General features: G+C 37.7%; 1 protein-coding gene across 2 annotated transcripts in view; it reads left to right on the top strand.

Moving 5' to 3' along the window:
- The window catches only part of DENND5A (DENN domain containing 5A), a 118,547-nt gene that overhangs the window by 22,834 nt on the left and 73,384 nt on the right, over nt 1-22,329 (top strand). For both annotated transcript variants that reach the window (XM_042957781.1, XM_042957782.1), the window contains exons 2-4: nt 15,858-15,929; nt 16,704-16,813; nt 18,524-19,181. In XM_042957781.1, the coding sequence (XP_042813715.1) occupies nt 15,858-15,929; nt 16,704-16,813; nt 18,524-19,181 (840 nt within the window). The remainder of the gene's footprint in view (nt 1-15,857; nt 15,930-16,703; nt 16,814-18,523; nt 19,182-22,329) is intronic.

Below are 22,329 nucleotides of genomic sequence, written 5' to 3'. Positions count from 1 at the left end.
ATACAGCTTTTTGAAATATTAAAAATGATACCCCCCCATACTTACTATTTCCTTTTTGGACCTCTAGGTGGGAGCCATTGGCTTTAAAATTTTTGATCAACCTTGTTTATATTTAGATTTTTTTTTCTTCTTTTTAGAGAGAGAGAAAGAGTGCAAGAGGGGGAGGGGCAGGGGAAGAGAGAGAGAATGCCAGGTAGGCTTTACACTCAGCACGGAGCCCGAAGTGGGCTCGATACCATGACCCTGGGATCATGACCCAAGCTGAAATCAAGAGTCAGACGCTCAACTGACTGAACCACCCAGGTGCCCCTGTAGCCAGATTTCTTAACTCAGCTGTAATTAATAAATGTTTTTCATTTTCTTTCTTTTACTCTGTGTGTTGTTTTAATGGTTGGATTGTATTCCATTGTGTTGATGTATTACACTTTGCTCTTGTTATACATTTGCTCTTCTTTTTCTTGTAAATAGCTCTACTATGAGAAATTACTTTTTCAAAAGTTTTTTTAAAAGTTTACTTATTTATTTTGAGAGAGACAGAGACAGCACGAGGGGGGGAGGGGCCGAGAGAGAGAGAGAGAGAGAGAGAGAGAGAGAAATCTCAAGCAGGCTCCTAGCTGTCAGCACAGAGCCCGATGCAGGGCTTGAACTCATGGAACCGTGAGTTCATGATCTGAGTAGAAACCAAGAGTCTGACTCTTAACCAACTGAGCCACCCAGGTGCCCTGAGAAATTGCTTTTTTAAAAAAGTGTTATTGGGGTGCTACGTTAGTGGGTGCTAGTTTTTTTTCTGGTTCCTTTTTGGTGGGATATAGCAGCAGATTAAAGGGCATGGATTTTTTTTTTTTTTTTTAAGCTTTTATGATGTCATGCTAGTTTGGTTGAGCTTCTGTCAAAGGTGTCGTTTTGTTGGTTTGAACCTTTTTCAATGTTTGATTCTCTGACTCCCATACCAAAGTTTTAAGGCATATTAACAGGCTGGAAAAAAAGAATAATTTGTTCTGTTCACAAGAATTGAGCTTTCATTGGAAACCAGTTGAAGGATGGAAATGAATTAACTGTAATCTTGCCTTTAGTGAATTCATAGTTTGGTACAATACTGCCATTTAAATAGGGAGAACAGTTGCGTATGTTGGCAGTGATCAGGGAAAGCTGCATAATAAAGGTGACATTTGAATACAGTTTTGAAGGATAGGAAGGACTTAGACCTAGAGGATATGGGTAGGATATGAATGGAGATGGGTAAAAGGTAGATGAACAAGGAACTGCTGGGCATGTTTAGGCACTATGGAGTCATCCTGTTTGGCTAGAAATATGCCATTCAGAGGACAGTAATGGAGGCTAGAGTGAACAACTAAAGCAACAAGGATGTATCAGATAGATAGTATGAAAAAAGAATAGTGGGGGGAAATGGAGAGATGATGGTATTTGACTGTAATAGCTTGAAGACTATTCGCTGTCTCTGTTGCCTAATCAATAACTCAGTTGCAGGAAAATTGCTACTCTGTTAGTCATTCTGCTAGGATCCTCAGCTTAGCATTTAGTAGACCTACTGATTTTCCAGAAAAAGGGGGTTCTGTGTTTGTACAGTTGTTGATCTAAGTGTTGATCTAACTCATTTTCAGAGTTTGTGCAGACAAGAGAGCGTGAGAGAGAAAGAAGATGCTGGACATTGAGAAGGTGGAGAGAAAGAATTGACATAGTTTGCTCTTTAGACTCTTTCTAAGAAGCTGTGGTGGCTTTTCACCTAAAGCTTTGACAACAGTGGTGGCTTTTAGTCTTAGTTTTCTTCCAAGGACTGATAGAAGGCTCTAGCCTCATGTCTGTGTTTTCCTCTCAGTAAGCACGCGCTATCTCTCTCTCTCTTTTTTTTTTTTGTTGTTGTTTCAGTAAGCTCTCTTACTGGCAGGTTGTCTCCTCCCCCATTCTCCACTCTCCACCTCCTACCATTTTAGCCTCATTTGTCACTCTTCCTGGATCTCTGCCATTCCAGGAGCAAGGAAAGGCTCTGAGGGGCCATCTGCTAGAGGGTCCTAACTGCCAGAGAGTAGGGCAGCTTAGAGATTGATATTGCTTGGTGCAGTGAAAGGATCCAGGAGATTTTGGGTTGATTTTAGTTAGGGAGGAACCCTCTCATGACCTGTGGGTTGAGTATACTACTCTGTATTACAGTAGAGAATTTGTGATTTTATGGTTTTTAGACTTCTTGATGAAGATTACTTCATCTATACTCTTAGAGTGTTCCTTACACCAAAACTGTACTTCTTAACTCCTTTAAATTCTAAAGTTCTAAGAGATATCCACTCTGGTGTAGTAGGTGAAAAGAATATTAGAGTAGTAGGTGAAAAGAGTATTAGACAAGGGTGTCCGGAGAGGTTTCTAATCCCATTTTGTGTCCTACTTGTTGGGTGATTTATTATCTCTGAGCCAGTTTACTTATCTGTAAAATCTCTTTTAGGGTTGTAATGAATCTTAATGAAATAATATTTGTGAAAGTGGTTTCTATATATATATATATGTATATTATGTATATACATATATATACAGGTATATACATATATGTATATATGTATATGTATATACATATACGTATATATATGTATATGTGTATATATATATGTATATATACGTATATGTATATACATATACGTATATATACGTATATGTGTGTATATACATATGTATATATATACATATATATACGTATATATATATGTATATATATACATATATATACATATGTATATATACACATATATATATACATATATATGTGTATATATATATGCGTCTGACTCTAATTTCGGCTCAGGTCATGTCATGATCTCATAGTTGTGAGATCAGGCTCTGTGCTGGGCATGGATCCTGCTTAGGATTCTCTTTCTGCCCTTCCCCTGCTCACTCTGTCTCTCATAAAAAAAAATTATTTATATTTTTTAGTGTCATCTCTTTGTCATAGAGATTATACATGTTCATAGTAGGAAGTTCAGAAAATACAGAAAAGTATAAGGAAAAAATAGCAGTCACACATATTTTTACTTTTCAGAAGTCATGTAACAACATTTAATATTTTGTGTATTCATTTCTATAATTTTTTCTGTGTTGAATTTCTTAAAAATATATATATTTCAAGAAAGCTGTCATTTGCAATTTTTAAGTTATGCCATAGGTGCTTACGAACATGTTTCTTTGCTTTAAAAATGTTGTGATTTAAAATTTTTTGTATAGTTTTTCTTATATGTCTTATTTTTTGAGGTAGGTAGGACATAAATTATAAAAAAACCACCTCTCACTTCAGGATTTTATAAGCTCTGTAGAATAAGGTATCACGTTTCATCTGGAGTCATATTCACTAGGCTTTAACTGTGCCTCTATTTCCTTTCTTTTTTAAAATTCCTACCTGATGATATGCAATCAGGAAAACTGTGTTGATCTGCTTCATTACTCTCTACATTTCTTCTCTTTGAGATTTGCAGTATCTGAAAGATTCTTGTTTTTTTTCTTTGTTTGTTGTTTTTTTAATAGGAGTCTTGGGGTGCCTGGGTGGCTCAGTCGGTTAAGCATCTGACCTTGGCTCAGGTCATGATCTTGTGGTTCGGGAGTTTGAGCCCTGCATCCGGCTCTCTGCCTGCTTTGGATCCTCTGTCCTTCCTCTCTCTCTCTGCCTCCCCCTCCCCCGCCCCCCCCCTCAAATAAACATTTTTTTTTTAAAAAAGAAAGAAAATAAGAGTCTTGTAGTTTGTCCTTTGGGTGGGACTTATTATGGATATCTTTAAAGCAGTGGTTTATGGAAGTTTTGGATCAAAAATCTCTTTGAGAATCTGATACAAGCTATGGATTCTTGCCCTAGCTCCATCAACCTGTGTTGTTTGATATATTGGCTCTCTAGGCCTGTTGCACAGTGAACAGCTTGGGATGTTCCTTTACTTTATCTTGGAGTTATCCTTTGCCACTCTCTTGTGATGGATCCAGCTTCCTGCATCCTGTATGTACATCTTCCCTGGTTGATTCTAGTTTTGGCAGAGCACCTCTTTAATTTCCATAAACTTATTGTTGTCTTTTTATTTTACACAATTTTATTGAGATATAGTTTACATACCATAAAGTTACTCCATAGCCCCCCATTGCAGGCAACTACAACTCTACCTTCTGTCTCTATGGATTTGCTTATTCTGGACATTTTATTTATATGGGATATAATTTTTAAAACCTTTTCAGTAACATTTTAATTTTAGAATGGTTTCAGTTTTACAGAAAAGTTGTGAAAATAGTACAGGGAGTTCCCATACACTCCCACACCCAGTTTCCCCTAGTAGTCACATCTTACAGTAGATGGTACCTTTGTCACAAATAATGAACCACTTTTGATACATTATTATTATTATTGTTATTACTTACTGAAGTGTGAGTCTGTTTTCATTTACTGTGTTAGATCTTTGGAGACCACTTTCATTTTGGGAATTCATGCCCTTTATTTCTGGAGAAGTTTTGTTGAATTATTGATAATATCTTCCCTTTTATTTTCTCTCTTTTCTCTTTATGGAGTAGTCCTATTTGGATAGTAGACTTCTTGGACTGACTCCATACTTTATTCAGATTTTCTTAGTTTTTTGCATAATACTCTTTCTTTCTGTTCCAGGATTCCATTCACGATACCGCATTGCGATGAGTTGTTATGCCTCCTTACACTCCTTTAGTAGTACACTTTCTTAGACTTTCCTTCTTTTTGATGACTTTGGCAATTTTGAAGAATATTGGTTAGCAGATTTGTAGAATGTCGATCAGGATATGTGTGATGTTTTTCTCATGATTAGATTGAGGCTATGGTTTTTTGAGATGAAGACTACAGAGGTAAAGTGCCATTCTCATCATATTACATCAAGAATACATGCATATTAGCAACATGACATCACTGTTAATGTTTAATTTTTTTTTTAATGTTTATGTATTTTTGAGAGAGAGAGAGAGAGAGCGAGTGCATGAGCCGGGGAGGGGCAGAGAGAGTGGGAGACACAGAATCTGAAGCAGGTTCCAGGCTCCTAGCTGTAAGCACAGAGCCTGATGCTGGACTCAAACTCACCAATCGTGAGATCATGACCTGAGCCGAAGTTGGATGCTTAACTGACTGAGCCACCCAGGTGCCCCCAACATCACTGTTGATTTTAATCTTGATCATCTGGTAGTGTTTGTCAGGTTTCTCCAATATAAAGTTACTCTTTTTTTCCTATGAGCAGCCCATACTTAAGGGAGGAAAATAACACCTCTTTGAGATCAGAGTATCTATGTAAATTGTTTGGTGTTCTTCTGTATAGGAAATTTGTCTATTGTCCCCCTATTTACTTATTTAATCATTTATTGCTATTAGTATGGACTCATGGATATTTATTTTATACTTTGGGTTATAATTCAGTGTGTTTGTTTTGGTCAGATTATCCTAGACTTGGCCATTGGGAATCTTTTAGTTGGCTCTTTGATGTGTCCTCATCACCATGGGTTTTTTTGAGTACTTCCTTGCTTTTTGACACTCCAAAATACTCCAGGCTCCTCCCATGTATTTCCTGCTCCAGTTAAAGAAGGAACCATTTCTTTAAGCAATCCTGGTTCTTTTTATTGGTGAATAGTATTAGAAACCAAGATCTGGGTGCTAGCTGTGCTTGTCACTCGGGAGTTGTTGCTTCTAGGCACGAAGATAGTCCTTTTTTTTTTTTTTTTTAAATGTTTATTTTGTTTTTTGAGAGAGATAGAGCGCTAGAGCAGTGGAGGGGCAGAGATAGAGGGAGACACAGAATAGATTCTGTGCAGGCTCCAGGCTCTGAGCTGTCAGCACAGAGCCCAATGCAGAGCTTGAACCCATGAGCCTTTAGATCATGACCTGAGCTGAAGTTGGACGCATAACAGATTGAGCCACCCATGTGCCCCAGATAGTAATTTTTGAAGCTTTTTTTTTTCTGCATAATTTTCTATTTTCTCAAAGTTGCATTGATTGATTGGCAAGAGGTGTCTTTCTTTAATCTTAGAGCCTTTCCCCATATATCTCATGATTCTCTGGCTATCCATTTACACTTAAGAATAATGCACCAAGAAGCTGATTGGAAGCTTGATGTTTATAATAGTGGGGCATTGGTTACTGAGGTTCACTATAGAATGATCTGGCTGCATAGTTTCTTCCCTGTAGTATGAGTATCTCTTGGTCTTTTTTCTTGGGCTTGTCAGATTCACATAAAACGTTTCTCTAAATCTCTGCCTCAAGGGAGTAATTCTAGCCATCAACTTTGTGAGAGCCAAATAGTGGAAGAGCACTGGGAAGTCTCAACATTCAGTATGTAAGATTTTTCTTATTTTTCTGTTTTTAGAATGATACCCTTGCTCTCAGCTGTGCTCGTGGTTTCCCAGATGTTGATGCTTGATGCCTCGAATATAATCCCAAGTATAGATACCCATTCTTTAAAATTTGTTTTTATTTTTCAATTGATATATAATTGACATATTATATTGTATTAGTTTTAGGTGTACAACATAACGATTTTTGATATATGTATATATATGGCAAATGATTATCACAGTAAGTTTGGTTAACATCTGTCACCACATAGTTACATTTTTTTTTTCTTGTGATAAGAACTTGTAAGGTCTACTCTCTTAGCAACTTTCAAATATACAATATCGTATTGTTAACTATAGTGACCATGCTGTGCACTACAGCCCCAGGACTTATTTATTTCATGACTGGAAGTCTGTACCTGTGACCACCATCACCCGTTTTGACTGAGACCTCACTCATTTCATTTATCCCTTGTGGGAGTAGTATGGGAGTAGGGTGGGGTCTAGTTCTTTTATTTAAAAAAATTGAGGTATAATTCATGTAACATAAATAAACCATCTTAAAATGTACACTTCAGTGGTTTTTAGTTTACTCACTGTGTTTTGCAGCCATCACCACTATCTAGTTCCAGAACATTTCTGTCATCCCAAACAAACTGCACACCTATTAGCAATTAGTCCCCTGGCAGCCACTTTCTGTTTCTATGTATGGCTATTCTGAATATTTCATATAAATAGAGTAATACAATATGTAGCATTTTGTGTCTGGCTTCTTTCACTTAGCATAATGTTTTCAAGGTTCATTTGTATTGTAGCATCTAACAGTACTTCATTCTTTTTAATGGCTGAATAATGTTCCATTTTACAGTTCTAAAACAATTTATATCTTCATGAGCTGATGCCATCTTCAATAGACTTTCAATCAGTCCTTCTGTTTTTAGTTCCATTTTTATCCCTACTTCCATAAGTGCCTGATGTTACAAGTTCCTGAGCTTTTTGGAGGTTGTATTATATCTTAGCTTTCTCTAGTCTGTTGTCAGGAACCACTCATCCATCTCCTTTTCAGCTTCTAAAATTTTGCTGCTCTCACCTTCATTTTCATTCTGTGGCTATGCCACCCTGACCCCTACCCTTATGTTGTTCTCATGGGGTTTTGGGGAGAGAGGCAGCAGAGGGAGAACTAAAGCATGCCTTCTCATAATTCAAAGGGGACAATTTCCATGCTGGGTCAGACTTGAGGCCCAACAGTCATTAAGTCATGAAATGATGAAGCTAGAAAAACCGTTATAGATCAACAACTCGTCCTCTACTTCTTTATCTTTTAGGTGAGGAAAGTGAGACCCACAAGACTCAGTAAATTGTTTAGGTCACACAACTAGTGAGTAGCCAAGGTGGGATCTTAACTCTGTCTCCTGCGTTCTGGGTTAGTTGCTTACAGTTAATTTAGGCTGATTAGTTTAAAATTTGGTGCTAAGGAGAGCATGAAGATTGTTCATATTTGTCCTCTGCCATTTCTTACTTAGAGATCCCAGTTCACTGGGTTTGCCTAAGCCTGTTTTACTGGAGGGGCTAGCTTTTAGAGAAAAGTGCCTATAGCATATGTATAGCCTCTGGGAGTTCTTACTCTATTTTAGTAATTCAGTATAGTATGTACTGTACGTAATTCAGTACAGTATATGTATATCCAGCTCACAAGAGTGGTTGGTTAGACTACTCTGAAAGACCATAAATTTGATAGCTTGTTGCTTCCCATACAAAACAGAACAGATTATCTAAGTTACAGATGTTAGCCCAATGGATGTGTGCCCTGTAGGGTTTTTGGCTGGGCTAAAAGGGAGGCAATGCCTATACTTGACACCTTGTTACCAAAGTTTTGTCCTGCCTGTTGTTTGGAGCAGTCCTGTCTGATTCGGTTCTCAAACCTCTGACTCTTGTTTTTTTTTTGTTATTGTTTTTTTTTTTTAAACCTCAGACTCTTGTTAAAACTGGGTACATCAGGGGCTCCTAGGTGGCTCAGTTGGTTGGGTAACTGACTCTTGATTTTGGCTCGTCATAATCTCACAGTTCAAGCCCCGCTTTGGGCTCTGTGCTGAGCATGGAGCCTGCTTGGGATCCTGCTTGGGATTCTGTGTCTCCCTCTCTCTCTGCCCCTCCCCTGTTCTCTCTCTCTCTCTCTCTCTCTCTCTCTCTCTCTCTCTCTCTCTCTCATTTTCTCTCAAAATAAAAAAATAAACTTAAAAAAAAAACCAAAACTGGGTACCTGAGAAGTTCAGCCATTTTAGAAATATTAGATGCAGGAGTTGGACTAAGTATGGTGCCTGGAAGATGTCAAGCAGGAGGCAAAGCATCAAAAAAAGTAATGGCTGTATACCTAAATCGAAAGTTATCTGACAAAGAAAATATGTTGAGAAAGAAAGTGAACAAATGTACCTCAAGGGGAACACAAAGGGGTAACAGATGGTTTCTGTTGCTTTTATTGAAAAGCCTGGTGAGCAGCTTTTCTGGGTTATTGCCTTAGAAGTGTCCTTGTGGTGTGTCCAAAGTGGGGGGCAGCTCACTCCCTGCATTTTGGGTATTTGTAAATGTCTGACTCTTGAGCACAAGTCACCTGGTCATGTGGGCCAGGGTACAGCCTGTCTCTTCAAGGAGCAGTTACCCTCTTTCTGCTGCAGAAGCTGTAAATTTGCCTCAATTTCATATGTAGAAGACGTGAGGGAGAGCGATGAGTATAGTGTTAAATGGTTTTCTGTAGCTACCAAAACATACCTAGTCTTACTGTGTTTTTTTTTAAATGTTTATTTATTTTGAGAGAGAAAAAGAGTGCATGCAGGTGAGCGGAGGAGGGGCAAAGAGAGAAGGGGAGAGAGATAATCCCAAGCAGGCTCCATGCTCAGCACAGAGCTCAATGCAGGGCTCAGCACAGGGCTCAATCTCTCAAATTGTGAGATCATGACCTGAGCCAAAATCAAAAGTCAGATGCTTAACAGACTGAGCCACCCAGGCGCCCCCTTACTGTGTTTTTTAAGCTATCTCCATTTAAAAAGTGCTGATAGTAATGAAATGGCCATCTAAAAGGAATAGCAATGTTAATTTTTGTTTAGGTAGAAATTTGCATTCCCTTCTCTTACTGCACTGTGTCCCATTAGTCAAAGATGGCAGGAAACGATTTCTGATTTACAGGGGTTCAGAAAATTATCTGGAAGACAAGGAGAATGCTGAGGCAGCAAGTGAATTAAAGGTGAAACACAAGCTGGTTTTTCAACATGCACGAGAAACCAAGTGTAGGTTGGTAGTAATACAATTTTCATGGGCGGTCTGTTTTAGAAATGTTTCTAACAGGAAAAATATAGTGACATCTTTTAGTGCGGGAAGTAAACTTTATAGCACGAGTGGCCCTGAATTGGTCACCATTGTCACCAAAAGGATCAGTTTTAGGACATCCTAGAATGCCAGTATGCAAATGAAGGCATAATAACCTGGTTGTATCCATTCCCAGAGGAAAAAAATTCTACTACTCTTGCTGTAGATAATGTGAATTAGACCTTATAGGATTGGTGTGGATGTGGTGAGATGAGGCAGCCCATGTGACACTTCTGTTTTGGGCCTGGAGGGAAAGATAGAGTTCAGCTGTCTTTGAAGAGTTCAGTCCAAGGTATAGCTTTGAATGCTTGAATTGTATTGCTTGAAGCCTCTGCTTTAAAACCTTGACAGGTTGTTAAAATCATTAAAAGTTTTTTTATTTTATGAGAGAGAGAGAGAGGGAGCCCAAGCGGGGGAGGGCAGAGAGAGAGACAGAGGCAGAGACAGAGACAGACAGACCGAAGTAGGCTCAAGACTCCCAACTGTCAGCACAGAGCCTGACGTGGGGCTTGAACCCACAAACCATGAGATCATGACCTGAGCTGAAGTCGGGTGTTTAACCAACTCAGCCACTCAAGCGTCCCTAAAAAAAATTTTTTTTTTGAAAAACTTTTAACATTTATTTCTTGTTGAAAGACAGAGACAGAGTGCGATCAGGGGAGGGGCAGAAAGAGAGGGAGACAGAATCTGAAGCAGGCTCTAGGCTCAGAGCTGTCAGCACAGAGACCAACATGGGGCTCGAACCCACGAATCAGGAGATCATGACCTGAGCCAAAGTCAGACGCTTAACTGACTAAGCCACCCAGGCACCCCTAAAAATTTTTTTTTAAATTAAAGAATGTAGTTTTTAAAGACATTAAACTTTTTATTTGAGGTAATTTTAGATTCATATGCAGTTGTAAGAAATAATACAGAGACAACTCTCTACCCTCTACCAAGTAGTAACATCTTGCAATGCTATTGGATGCTCTCACAACCAGGATATTGACATTACTATACTCAAGACACAGAATAATTCCATCACCACAAGGATTCTTGTGGGTTGCCCTTTTATAGAAACCCCCTACTCCCCATTTCTGACCTTTGGCAATCACCAATGTGTTCTTCATTTCTAAAATGTAATTTCAAAATGTTATGTATGTGGAATCATATATAACTTACTGGGATGGGCTTTTCTTGTAGCAGTACACTGCATGGTAGCAGTGAATTCTCTTAGTTTTGTTTTACTTGAAAATGTTTTGATTTTTCCTTCATTTTTGAAAGATTTTTTTCTGCTAATAGAATTCTGGGTTGACAGGTTTTTATTTGTTTGTTTCAGTACTTGTATGATGGTGTTCCAGGTCTTCTGATCTCTATTGTTTCTGGTAAGAAAGCCATGGTAATTTCAATCATTTCTTTTCCTTAATGTATCATTTTTCTCTGTCTCCTTTCAAGATTTTCTCCTTAATATTTTTCTTCTTTCTTTCTTTCTTTCTTTCTTTCTTTCTTTCTTTCTTTCTTTTTTTAAAGTTTGTGATGTACAGTTTTTATTTTCTTGGTATGTATCCTGCTTGGAATCCACTGAGCTTTTTGAATCTGTAAATCTATGTCTTTTACCCAATTTGGGAAATTTTTGATTATTATTTCTTCAATTAAAAAAACTTCTTTTAAAACCTCATTTGCTCTCCTTTTTTTCCGGGGCTTCAATTATATGTATATCAGGCTTGTTGCCCCAGAGATCTCTGGGGTCCTCTCCTCAACTCTCCTTTTCTCCTTAATCTTTTTTTCTCTTTGTTTTTCAGATTGGATACTTTTTTTTGCTCTTTTTAAGTTCACTAACTCTTCTGCATCTCCAATCGGCAGATTGTTAAGCCCATCTTCTGAATTATAGTCTATTTTTGCTGTTGAGATCTACTATTTGTTCATTTATTATGATCATAGCTGTTTTCAAATCCTTGTCTGTTAATCCCAGTATTTGGATCAAGTCAGGATCAGTTCCTGTTGACTGACTCTTCTTTTGAGAATGGGTCAATTTTTCTTCTTTCTTTCTTTCTTTCTTTCTTTCTCTTTTTTTTTTTTTCCTATTTCTTTATATGCTGAATAGTTTCGTTGGGTTGTGTCCTTGTTATTGAGTATGACATGTTGTAGACAGTCTGGATCCCATTACCTTCCTCCAAAGAACACTGAATTTTGTTTGTTTTGTCCCCTGCAGTGAATGGCAGTTTAAATCTCAGTTCAGTTCTTTTAGCCCTGACTTGGTTGCCTGAGGTCTGTTCCATGCATGCATAGTTCAGGGATTAGCCAGAGATTTCAGCAGAATTTATACACAGTTTGAGGCACCTTCTTCGGGTTCTCTTTGGAATTTCCCTCCCTCACTTCTCTATGTTGGTTGCTTTACAGTTTGTCTTCTGGTTTGTGAAGCTAGTAAGACTGTGAAGTTTTATCTGAATTTTAGCCATCTTTCATGACACAGACTGGGACCTGCCCAGCCAAAAGCTATAAGAAGGGACACTTGGTGTCATTACCTTCTTCCAAATTTTGACCCTCTCTTTCCCTCATGATCTGCCTGCCTTTTGTTCCCTAGTATCTTCAAGTAGTTGTTTTTTTAATTTTCTGTCTAGTGTTCATAGTTATCTGCAAGAGATTTGGTCTCATAGGAGCTACTCTTCTATGACTGGAAGCAGAACCTCCATCATGCTAGATATTAATTATTCTGTTGACAGAGTCATCTTTTTTCAGTTGTAGTTTCACAGATATTTGTATTATCTTTCCCATCTCTTTTAAGGGATGAGATACAAAAATGCCCTTAGCTCTTGCTCTGTTTTCTCTTTTTTTTTCAAACTTCAAATTTTATGGAAAGTTTCTTAAGTGTATGTCAACTCTGATTACTGTTAGGTTTAGAAATTGAAATACTCCTTTTATTTGGTATATATAATCCAAGATGTAGGTATAACAAATGTGTCCTGTAGACACTCTCCTAGGAACTGATGGTTACTTTTATTTTGCTTGAATTTAAGCTAACACTGTGTTCTGGAGAAGTTTTGTGTAATTTAACATAAACCAGATGGAGATTTGACTGTATTGGGTCTTTCTCACGTTGTTGTTTGGGACATGCCTTTTCATATCTGCTCTACCATTTCAAAACTGTTGCTTTCCCCACAGATTGAAACTTGGTGGACATTTTCTGATGATCTTTCAGATGACTTCAGACAGAAGTTTTGAAGATAATATTTTTTTAACTTGTTCACATATATGTGTATATTTAAAGAGAGAGAAATTTGCATCCATAGTCTTCTTATGATAAAAAAGGAGAAAATAATGTCCTATTTTGAGTCAACATCAACCCAGAAAGCAGTTATTTAGTAGTGAATATATTTTATTTTAGACTGTATGTAAACCTACCCATTTAGGTTAATCTGTAAGTGGTCAAATGTTTCCTGCCCCAAATAGAAACACTTGGAGCTGTGGTTTCTGATTTTTTTGGGTCATGGAACCCTTTGAGAATCTGATGAAAATTGTGTTTTCTCTTGAGAAGAATGCACATATTTTCATACAAAATTTTGTAAATAATTTCAGAGTTTAGGGGCTCCTTTGAAGCTTCTCATTTGTAAGCATCCTACATTTAGGGTTATTCAAATCAACCTAGTACCAACAGGCTAATAGCAATACAAATGTCAGTTTGTTTCTGACTTGGTCAAAGCAGAACAAGTAAACAAAGAACCTAATAGAAGTCCTTGTAAGGCGTGCAGTCTTAAAAAAAAAAACCTGTTATGATTTATTTGAATTGTACTTCCCCAGGGACAGATTCACAAAGATAGATCTATACCTAGTTGACTAATTTTTAAGTTGCTGTTAGAAATGGGCCTTAGTTCTTGGTATCCAGAATTGCTGACATTTGTGGACTCTGTATGTGTTGGGCAAATAAGTAGTTAGGTTTCAGGACAATAGGACGGTTGTGGTTGTGATATCTTATTACTAATATTGTTTGAATTTCCAAAGGTCTGAATAATTGAGGATTTAAGGGACATGTGACATATGTACAGGTTTCAGGAGGTGGGGTATGTAGGTGTTTCTGTGGCATTAACTCCTTGCCGCTTATTCTCAAAACTCATCCCTCAGTATATTATGAAAGACTGAATTGTTTTAATAAAAATATCTTAGGTTTGTGAATCCTCTTACCCTGCAACTTTTCTGATGCTCTTCATAGGGTTCTGTAATAAACATAATTTGATCTCAGGGCTCTCATACCTCTTTATACATCCCCTTTCCCCCTGCAGTGAAAACACTAGGCTCCTGATACTGGTCCAGTCTAATATGCAGAAAGACTTATGTCTAAGATTGGCACTCTCTTTGGTGCCTTTACTCAGAACCTGACTCTTTAACAAGAAATTTTTACTTAGCTTGTTTGAAGCAGGGGCAGGAGGTAGAGAGGTGGTGGGGACAGAGGATCTGAAGACCATTTCTCCTTGTGATTCTTAGCTTCTTCCTCCTCTTTGTACTCCAGGTCAGCTCATCATTTTTACCTCTGGCTTCATTTCTCTGCTGTTTAAAATAGTCCCCTGTTCCATCCTTTGAATGTTCATCATGTCTTAAGGGACACAGCCATCTTAGAAAAATATCTTTCTCTAAAGGCTTTCATTAGGGACAGTGGTAACTGCCCTAATTCCTGTTTATGTTCAAATATTTTGTGGTTTTTAGTGAGGGGATTTTCTGGCCTAGTAAGGAAGAAATGAGCAAACTGACAACTAAAAGTAATGAAGCTTAGAAGAAAGACATAGTTATCTTCTTAGAACTGAATATAGTTTAAATAAACATTCTGAGACTCTCAGACTATAGACAAGATCATTATGTCAGCTGCTTGCTGTTTAATTTTTTTGTACAGTAAGTGCAGGCTTGCCATGGTGGGCTCTTCGCAGGTATTACTGAAAGCTTGAGATTAGCTGTATATAGCTATAGGGCTTTGTTACTACCACTGTTACCAGCTGCCTGCTGATTTTGCCACTCTTCTTTAGTGAAGATTACCAGATGTATTTTGAGAGATGAAATTTGCTGGAGAAGAGCTTCAGAAAACTAAGTTTGGAAGAAGGGTCAGGAAATGGGAAGTATTGAAATTGCGCTACTGGCTTTATTAATAGAAGGAAGGTTGAGTCTTGTCAGAAGTTGAAAGTTATGAATAAGTGGACTTCTGATGATGGACAAAACCTGAGAGAAAGTGGAAGTGAAGGTTTTAGTTATAAAAGTGATAACTTTCTGACTGGAATCATTATTAATTTCTGGAACAGGCACCTCAGAATTGTTATAAATTCTTTAGAAACTTGAGATGCCTCTGGGATGATTTAGAGTGAAGGACTATCTGACTTTACATTTATCCCAGCCCTGTGTTTGTGGACAATATGTCTTCCTTAATCACCAGGTCCTTTGGGTTCCAAACCAACTTAGAAAAACTGTAGTTGGAATAGAATTTATATTATCAACTAGAACATGCAAACAGGGTCCTGTACAAGCGTGCTCTGAATGGTTGGACCACATAGACTAAAAATCTGGAGCCTGCCAGATAGTAACCTCTCTGTGAAGTGGTTATTTGTGTATGTTCTTTTTCCTATACAGTTAAGAGTATAACGTCCTGAGGATGGGTACTTGATTTGGTTCATTGCTATCTCCCACAGTACCTCGGGCCCTTGTATGACATAATTACTCAATAAACAGGTATAGAATTCAATTGAATTGTTTTTGATCATGTTTTCCACATATTTTTCCAGGAGTCCTACTAAATTTATTTATTTGAAATATTTAGGTGCATTTAATTTGCCCCCTACTCCTTAACTCCTTTGGAAAAGCAGTATTTGGGACAGGATACTTTTGGATAAAGTACCAGTGACTTTATAGTAATTTTATATCTGTTGAGCGCTTCATCTTATTATGCTGTATTGTAATGTTTTTTCAAACTATGCATTGTGTTAGTAGGTCTGCAATTAGTATATTTGGTTTTAATGATATAGAGTAGAAATTATGAGAGGGCATCCCACAAAGTAAGGTAAGTATTATTTTGCGAAATTTGTTTTAGGCAAATTTATATGCACGCATCATGTATGTATTTATTGCTCCATGATGTGAAGCTTGTTTCATACTGGAGTCATGGTCAAAAAAGTTTGAATAACATTGCTTTATTGTAATACTCTGTTATTTCATTTATCATATAGCATTATGCCAGTACATACAGGCTTCTAAAGCCAGGGATGGTGCCAGCCCTTTCATTTCCAGTACGACTGAAGGTAAAAACAAAACAAAATTGAGAACACCCAAAGCTTTCTGGTGGCTCTTACATATGTCTCTACAGTGGCATTTTTGTACCCTTTGACCTTCTAACTTTCTTGTGCCTTTTTTGACCAGTAGGTTTTTCATATTTGTGTCCCTCTAGGTGGTGGGTTCTTTGGTTCTTCCTTTTTTCACTTTAATGTTCTTTATTTCAGTATACTCTGTTTTTAGGGGGAAAGGAGGAACAAAGGAGAATTTCAGAATCTCAAATGATTCTGAATTGACAAAATGGCTCATTAGATTTACCCTGAAATCTGCTTTCTTAATGTTCTTGAATCTTTTAGTCCCTTTGTGTTTTTTTCTGAGATCATAGAAATGCATACTTGATTCTGAATTTAAAATCATTTATGCTTCTATGTTATCAGTTGACTTAAAGCAAACTAAATTGTGTTTTTTTTTGGGGGGAAAAAAGGATGGATATAATCCTTTTCTCATTCCTTGCACTTTCTCCACTCTCCCAGGAAGGTTAACCATTGGGTTTGTAGTAATAATTCATTTTCAAGAAAAGAAAAGATAGTTAGTTGTGTCCAGTATTAACCATGCTAAACCTTTTCAGCTTCTTGCTTACCTAATGACTTTAATACCTTTCCTGTTCTTAGATGGTTGGCATACTAACCTAACCCCTTTGCCTTTACTTCTGTACCTTGCTGGACTACCAAGCTCAGACGTTCATAACATTGTGATTTCAAGGGACTTTGTAGAGATGATTTACTTCATTCTTTTTCTTGCAGGAGAAAATTTTGAGCAGACACCACTGAGACGAACATTCAAGTCCAAGGTCCTTGCCCGATACCCTGAGAATGTAGAATGGAATCCCTTTGACCAAGATGCAGTGGGAATGGTTAGTATTTGTTAGCTACAAGTATGAAGTAATTTACAAAGTAATTTATAGTGGAATTGTGAGTCCAGGCTGTGGTAGCAGTGATTCCACTAACTACCAGGAACTTTTGAAGAAGGGGTTATATGATTATTATTTATGATTCTACATTTTGATCAACAAATCAGATATTCAGGATGTATGAAATACACTGAAAAGTCACAGTGTGTTTCTGTTTTGTCAGACAAATACATAGTACTGGGTCATTGAACTTTGTGGTACTGAGCTCCTGGTTGCTTATAGCATTGAGATTGCACAGTGAGTCCGATTTAAAGCAGTTTTCTCTCAATCTGGGTTGTATATATGTCTGAGTGATACTGCAGAAATGGGTATTTTGTTTCATCATAATTTTAGATAGGACAACATTTTAAATCTCATGTAGAAGAATACTACTGTGAATAATCTAACTTTTATTGAGTATTCACCTTGTGCTAGGCAGTGTGATAAGCATTTTACATGAATTAACTCATGTAATCTTCATAATACCCCTTACGTAGATGATATTAAATACACACACACACACACACACACACACACACATTTATACATGAAGAAACTAAGATCCAAAGAGTGATGTGTTTAAAGTCACATGACTAAGAAGCAGTTGAGCTACAATTTGATCACTATGCCATAGTCTGGTTCCAGTGCTATGCTTTTCATCACATCTTTGTACTGCCTATATTAATTCTTAATAGCTTTCTGTACTTTTTTAGAGGATGGTCTTGTTTGATGCACATAATAACCCTGTGAAGTAGGCAGAGTAGACTGTATTATCTTCATTTAACAGATGAAGAAACTGAGTATTAACCTCAAGTTTTTTGACTCCTGGTTCAGTGCTTATTTTATTTTTGACATGCTGTATTCTAGAAACATCTAGGTTTTGGGAAGTCAAGTCCAAAGGTAATGGATATACCATAAGGTTATATGTTATATCCTTTTATTTGTTAACCCAGGCTGCTGGTAGATCATTTGTATAGCCTGGTTTTTGTAAGCCTGGAAAATGGGGACCAATTGATGTAGGTCAGTTTGATTAGCTATCCAAGTTTCTTTATATAACCCATCTGAGTTAAAGTGAAAAAAACTGCATCTTTATCCTGATTATGTCATCTCCTTTATGTGCAATGCTCCCTTTTTTCTGTGAAAAGAGAAGGTTCTCTTGATGGCAGAATTTTGTGAGCTGATAAGAATCTAAAACTTTATGTTTATTTTTAGGTGCAAAATTTTATCTGTCTAGTTTTTAGGTATATTTCTAGCATCCTTTCCCAATAAATGCTGTCATGCTTAACCACCTACTTAAATTCTCCAAGCTTTCTCTTACCTCCTTATCTTTGGGCATTTTCTCCCTGTCCCTGAAATACCCTTCTCTCCCTTGTCTACCTCATGAATTCTAACATAACCTCATCAACAAGCCTTTTCTGATGTTTTTGGGTTGAGTTGTCCATTCTGTGTTACCCTAGCACTTTGTTTCTGGATAGCCCTGATAACCGCATTGTAATTTTATTTACTTGCACGTCTTAGAATTGACGATCTTGAGGACAGATCTTTTCCTGTATTAATCTTGATCTCTCAAACACCTAGCATAATAGGTACTCTGTGAGTAAATCAATAGCGATGGTATTCTGAAGAGGACCAACAGTGAGTTCTCACCACTTGTTTCCTTGTTGTCTTTTGCAGCTATGCATGCCCAAAGGGCTGGCATTCAAGACCCAGGCTGATCCCAGGGAGCCCCAGTTCCATGCCTTTATTATCACAAGGGAGGATGGCTCTCGGACATTTGGGTTTGCCCTCACATTTTATGAGGAGGTGACTAGCAAACAGATCTGCAGTGCAATGCAGACCCTCTACCACATGCATAATGCTGAGTATGATATCCTACATTCTCCGTCTGCTGATGGCCAAGATGACAGTGGCATGGACGATGGTGAAGGCACTCCTGGGACTAAGCTTCAGCGCTTCAACTCCTATGACATTAGCCGGGACACGCTCTACGTCTCTAAGTGCATTTGCCTCATAACACCCATGTCCTTTATGAAAGCATGCCGGAGTGTGCTGGAACAACTTCACCAGGCAGTCACTTCACCTCAGCCCCCTCCACTGCCCCTTGAGAGCTACATATACAATGTACTCTATGAGGTGCCACTTCCACCTCCTGGCCGGTCCTTGAAATTTTCTGGAGTTTATGGGCCAATAATCTGCCAGAGACCAAGTACTAATGAGCTTCCCTTATTTGACTTTCCTGTCAGAGAGGTCTTTGAACTGCTTGGGGTGGAAAATGTGTTTCAGCTTTTTACTTGTGCTCTTCTGGAGTTTCAAATCCTGCTCTACTCACAGCGTAAGTCAGTGCTTACTAGAGTTCTCTCCCTGCATAGGGCCTCCCTTCTTTCCGTATCAAATGCAGTGGCACTGATGGTAAAGGTCCAGGGCTGTTAAAATTTGAGCGAAACTCAGATCTTTTGCAGGTAGGTGGTAGATGGAAAACCGATAGAACACAAGAGGGTCACAGTTTTTACTTGGCTATCATCACCATGGCCTTTTGCTGGACACTTCATTCTAGGAGGGGATTCCTGCTTTCTGACATCCCTTCTAGTTGATGCTGAAAAGAGGGGTAGGAGGTGATGGTTCTGGGAAGCTGACTTTCCAACATTCTGCAGAGTTATTTCTGCCCCTTCCACAGCCTGACAGTAAAACTGAGGATTCACAAACAATGATCCTTCATATATTTGAAAAAAAATATATTTGCTAAAAGGAGAATGTGTTGCTGCTTCTTTCTGTTGTTTGTTATAACTGAATTGTTTTTTATAAATGAGAAGTGAACTGAATGTGAGCAGCAGATTTGGACAAAATAGTAAAGTAGATGAGAAGGAAACAGATGTTTATTAAATGAACCAGAAGAGTAACATAAAATGTATTCATTCAGTACTTATTTATTGAGAGCCTAGTGTGTGCCAGGCATTGTTTCAGGGTCTAGAGACACAGTGATGGACAAAACAGATAAAAACCCTTCCTATAATGGAACTGATATTTTAGTGGGGAAGAAGAGGTGATTATATAAATAAATAAAGTTTATAGTGTGTAAGGTGTTAATAAGGTCTGTGGAGAAAAGTAAAACAGGAAAGAGGATGGTATTTGGAGAAGGGAAGTTCCAATTTTAACAGAGTGATTAGTTCAAGCCTTTTCCGAGTGACCCATGTCATATCTGTAAGAAAAATATTCTAAGCAAAGGGCACAGGACATATAAAGGTTTTGAGACAAGAATGTGCTTGTTATGTTCAAGAACAGTGAGAAAATTGTGTGGATGGAATGGAGTGAGAGAGCAGGGATATAGAAGCAGATATTAGAGACTTAACAGCAGCCTAGATTTTTTTTTTTTTAATTTTTTTAATGTTTGTTTATTTTTGAGACAGAGAGAGACAGAGCATGAGCAGAGGAGGGTAGAGAGAGAGAGGGAGACACAGAAACCGAAGCAGGCTCCATCCAGGCTCTGAGCTGTCAGCACAGAGCCCGACATGGGGCTCAGACTCACGAGCTGTAAGATCATGACCTGAGCTGAAGTCGGACACCCAACCGACTGAGCCACCCAGGTGCCCCTAGATTTTATAGTCTCATAAGGACTTTGTTACTCTGAGTGCATAGTCATTGTAGGTTTTAAGTTTTTTGACTTTTTATTTTGAAGTAGTTTCCAGCTATGGAAGAGTTGCAAGAAGTGTTCAAAGAACTCTTGTATGCTCTCCCACAATTCACCAATTGTTAACATTTGGCCACATTTGTTTTATCATTCTCTCTCTGTATATGTGTGCACATAACTGAACCATTGAGAATCATTGCAGACACCATGGCCCTTGACTCCTAAATGCCTCAGCTTTCATTTCATAAGAACAGGAACATTTTCTTACATAACCATAGTTTGATTATCACATTTAGGAAACATAACATTGTTACAATATTGTTATTCAGGTTCTACCATTGTCCAATAATGTCTGCTTTGATTTTTTTTTTTTTTTTTTTTTAAATTCCTGATCCAGGATCTAGTTGAGTAACATGCATTGCTTTTACTTGTTACTTCTTCATGTCTTTCATGACATGGACATTTTTGAAGAGTAGCAAGGCATTCTGTAGAATGTCCCTCAATTTGGGTTTGTCTGATGTTTCTTCATGATTAGACTCAGGTTATATAACTTTTGGCTGTAATACACAAAAGTGATGTTGTGATTTTCTCAGTGCGTTATATCAGGAGGCACTTGATGTCAGTTTGCCCATCTTTGGTAATGTTCATTTGATCACTTGGTTAAGGTTATGTCTGCCAAGTTTCTTTCTTTCTTTTTTTTCTTTTAACATTTATTTATTTTTGAGAGACAGAGACATAGCACAAGTGGAGAGGAGGGGCAGAGAGAGAGGGCGACAGAATCCAAAGCAGGCTCCGGGCTGTCAGCACAGAGCCTGACACAGGGCTAGAACCCACGAACCATGAGATCATGACCTGAGCTGAAGTCGGATGCTTCACTGACTGAGCTGCCCGGGCGCCCCTGCCAAGTTTCTTAACTGGAAAGTTATCCTTTTTCCCTTTGTAATTAATAAGTACTTTGTGGGGAGTTAATTTGAAGCAATGTAAGCATACTACTCCACTTTGAAGTTTGCCCAGTAGATTTAACATCCATTAATGATTCTAATCTGAATTAGTTATTACCATGATGGTTACAAAATGGTGATTTTTCTAGCTACATCTATATTTATTGGTTGGCATTTTACTACAGGGAATAACATTCATTCTCCTTTGTTTATTATTATATGGGCTCATAGATTTTTATTTTATTTTATCTTATTTTACATATATATATATGTGTGTGTGTGTATATATATATATATATATATATATATATATATATATATATTTAATGTTTATTTACTTATTTTTGAGAGAGACAGAGTACAAGCAGGGGAGGGGCAGAGAGAAAGAGGGAGAATTTGAAGCAGGCTCCAGGCTCAGAACTGTCAGCACAGAGCCAGATGTGAGGCTTGAATGCACAAAGCTCGAGATCATGACCTGAGCTGAAGTCGGATGCTTAACTGACTGAGTGAACCACCCAGGCGCCCTAGATTTTTATTTTATTCAGTAGCGTAGATACCTGTAATGAAGTGCGAATGTTATAGAGGTGGAAAAAGGAGGATTAAAACCAGAAATATGATAGGTGACATTTTTCCATCAGAGTTTCTTCTTATTTTCCAAGAATATGGGTTATTGTATCCATAATAAGAATTTTAAAGAGGTTTGAAGGCAGTTTAGAAGATTTGTGTATAGAATCAAATGGAATTCAGGATCCAAAGTCATGTTTACAGTAAGGTCAAGAAAAAGCTTTTTCCAAAAAATTCCTGGACATTGTTGAGCATGGCTGACCATAAAATGCAGTGGCCTTCTATTGGCTGTAGGTTATGTTCTGTATTAATAGAGTACTTTAAACAATTCAGGTTGGATTTCTTGAAAT

This window comes from Panthera tigris, chromosome D1 (assembly GCF_018350195.1).
Source record: "Panthera tigris isolate Pti1 chromosome D1, P.tigris_Pti1_mat1.1, whole genome shotgun sequence".
NCBI lineage: Eukaryota > Metazoa > Chordata > Mammalia > Carnivora > Felidae > Panthera > Panthera tigris.
Note: the sequence above shows the minus strand (reverse complement) of the source record. Positions and strands in the feature narration are given on the sequence as shown.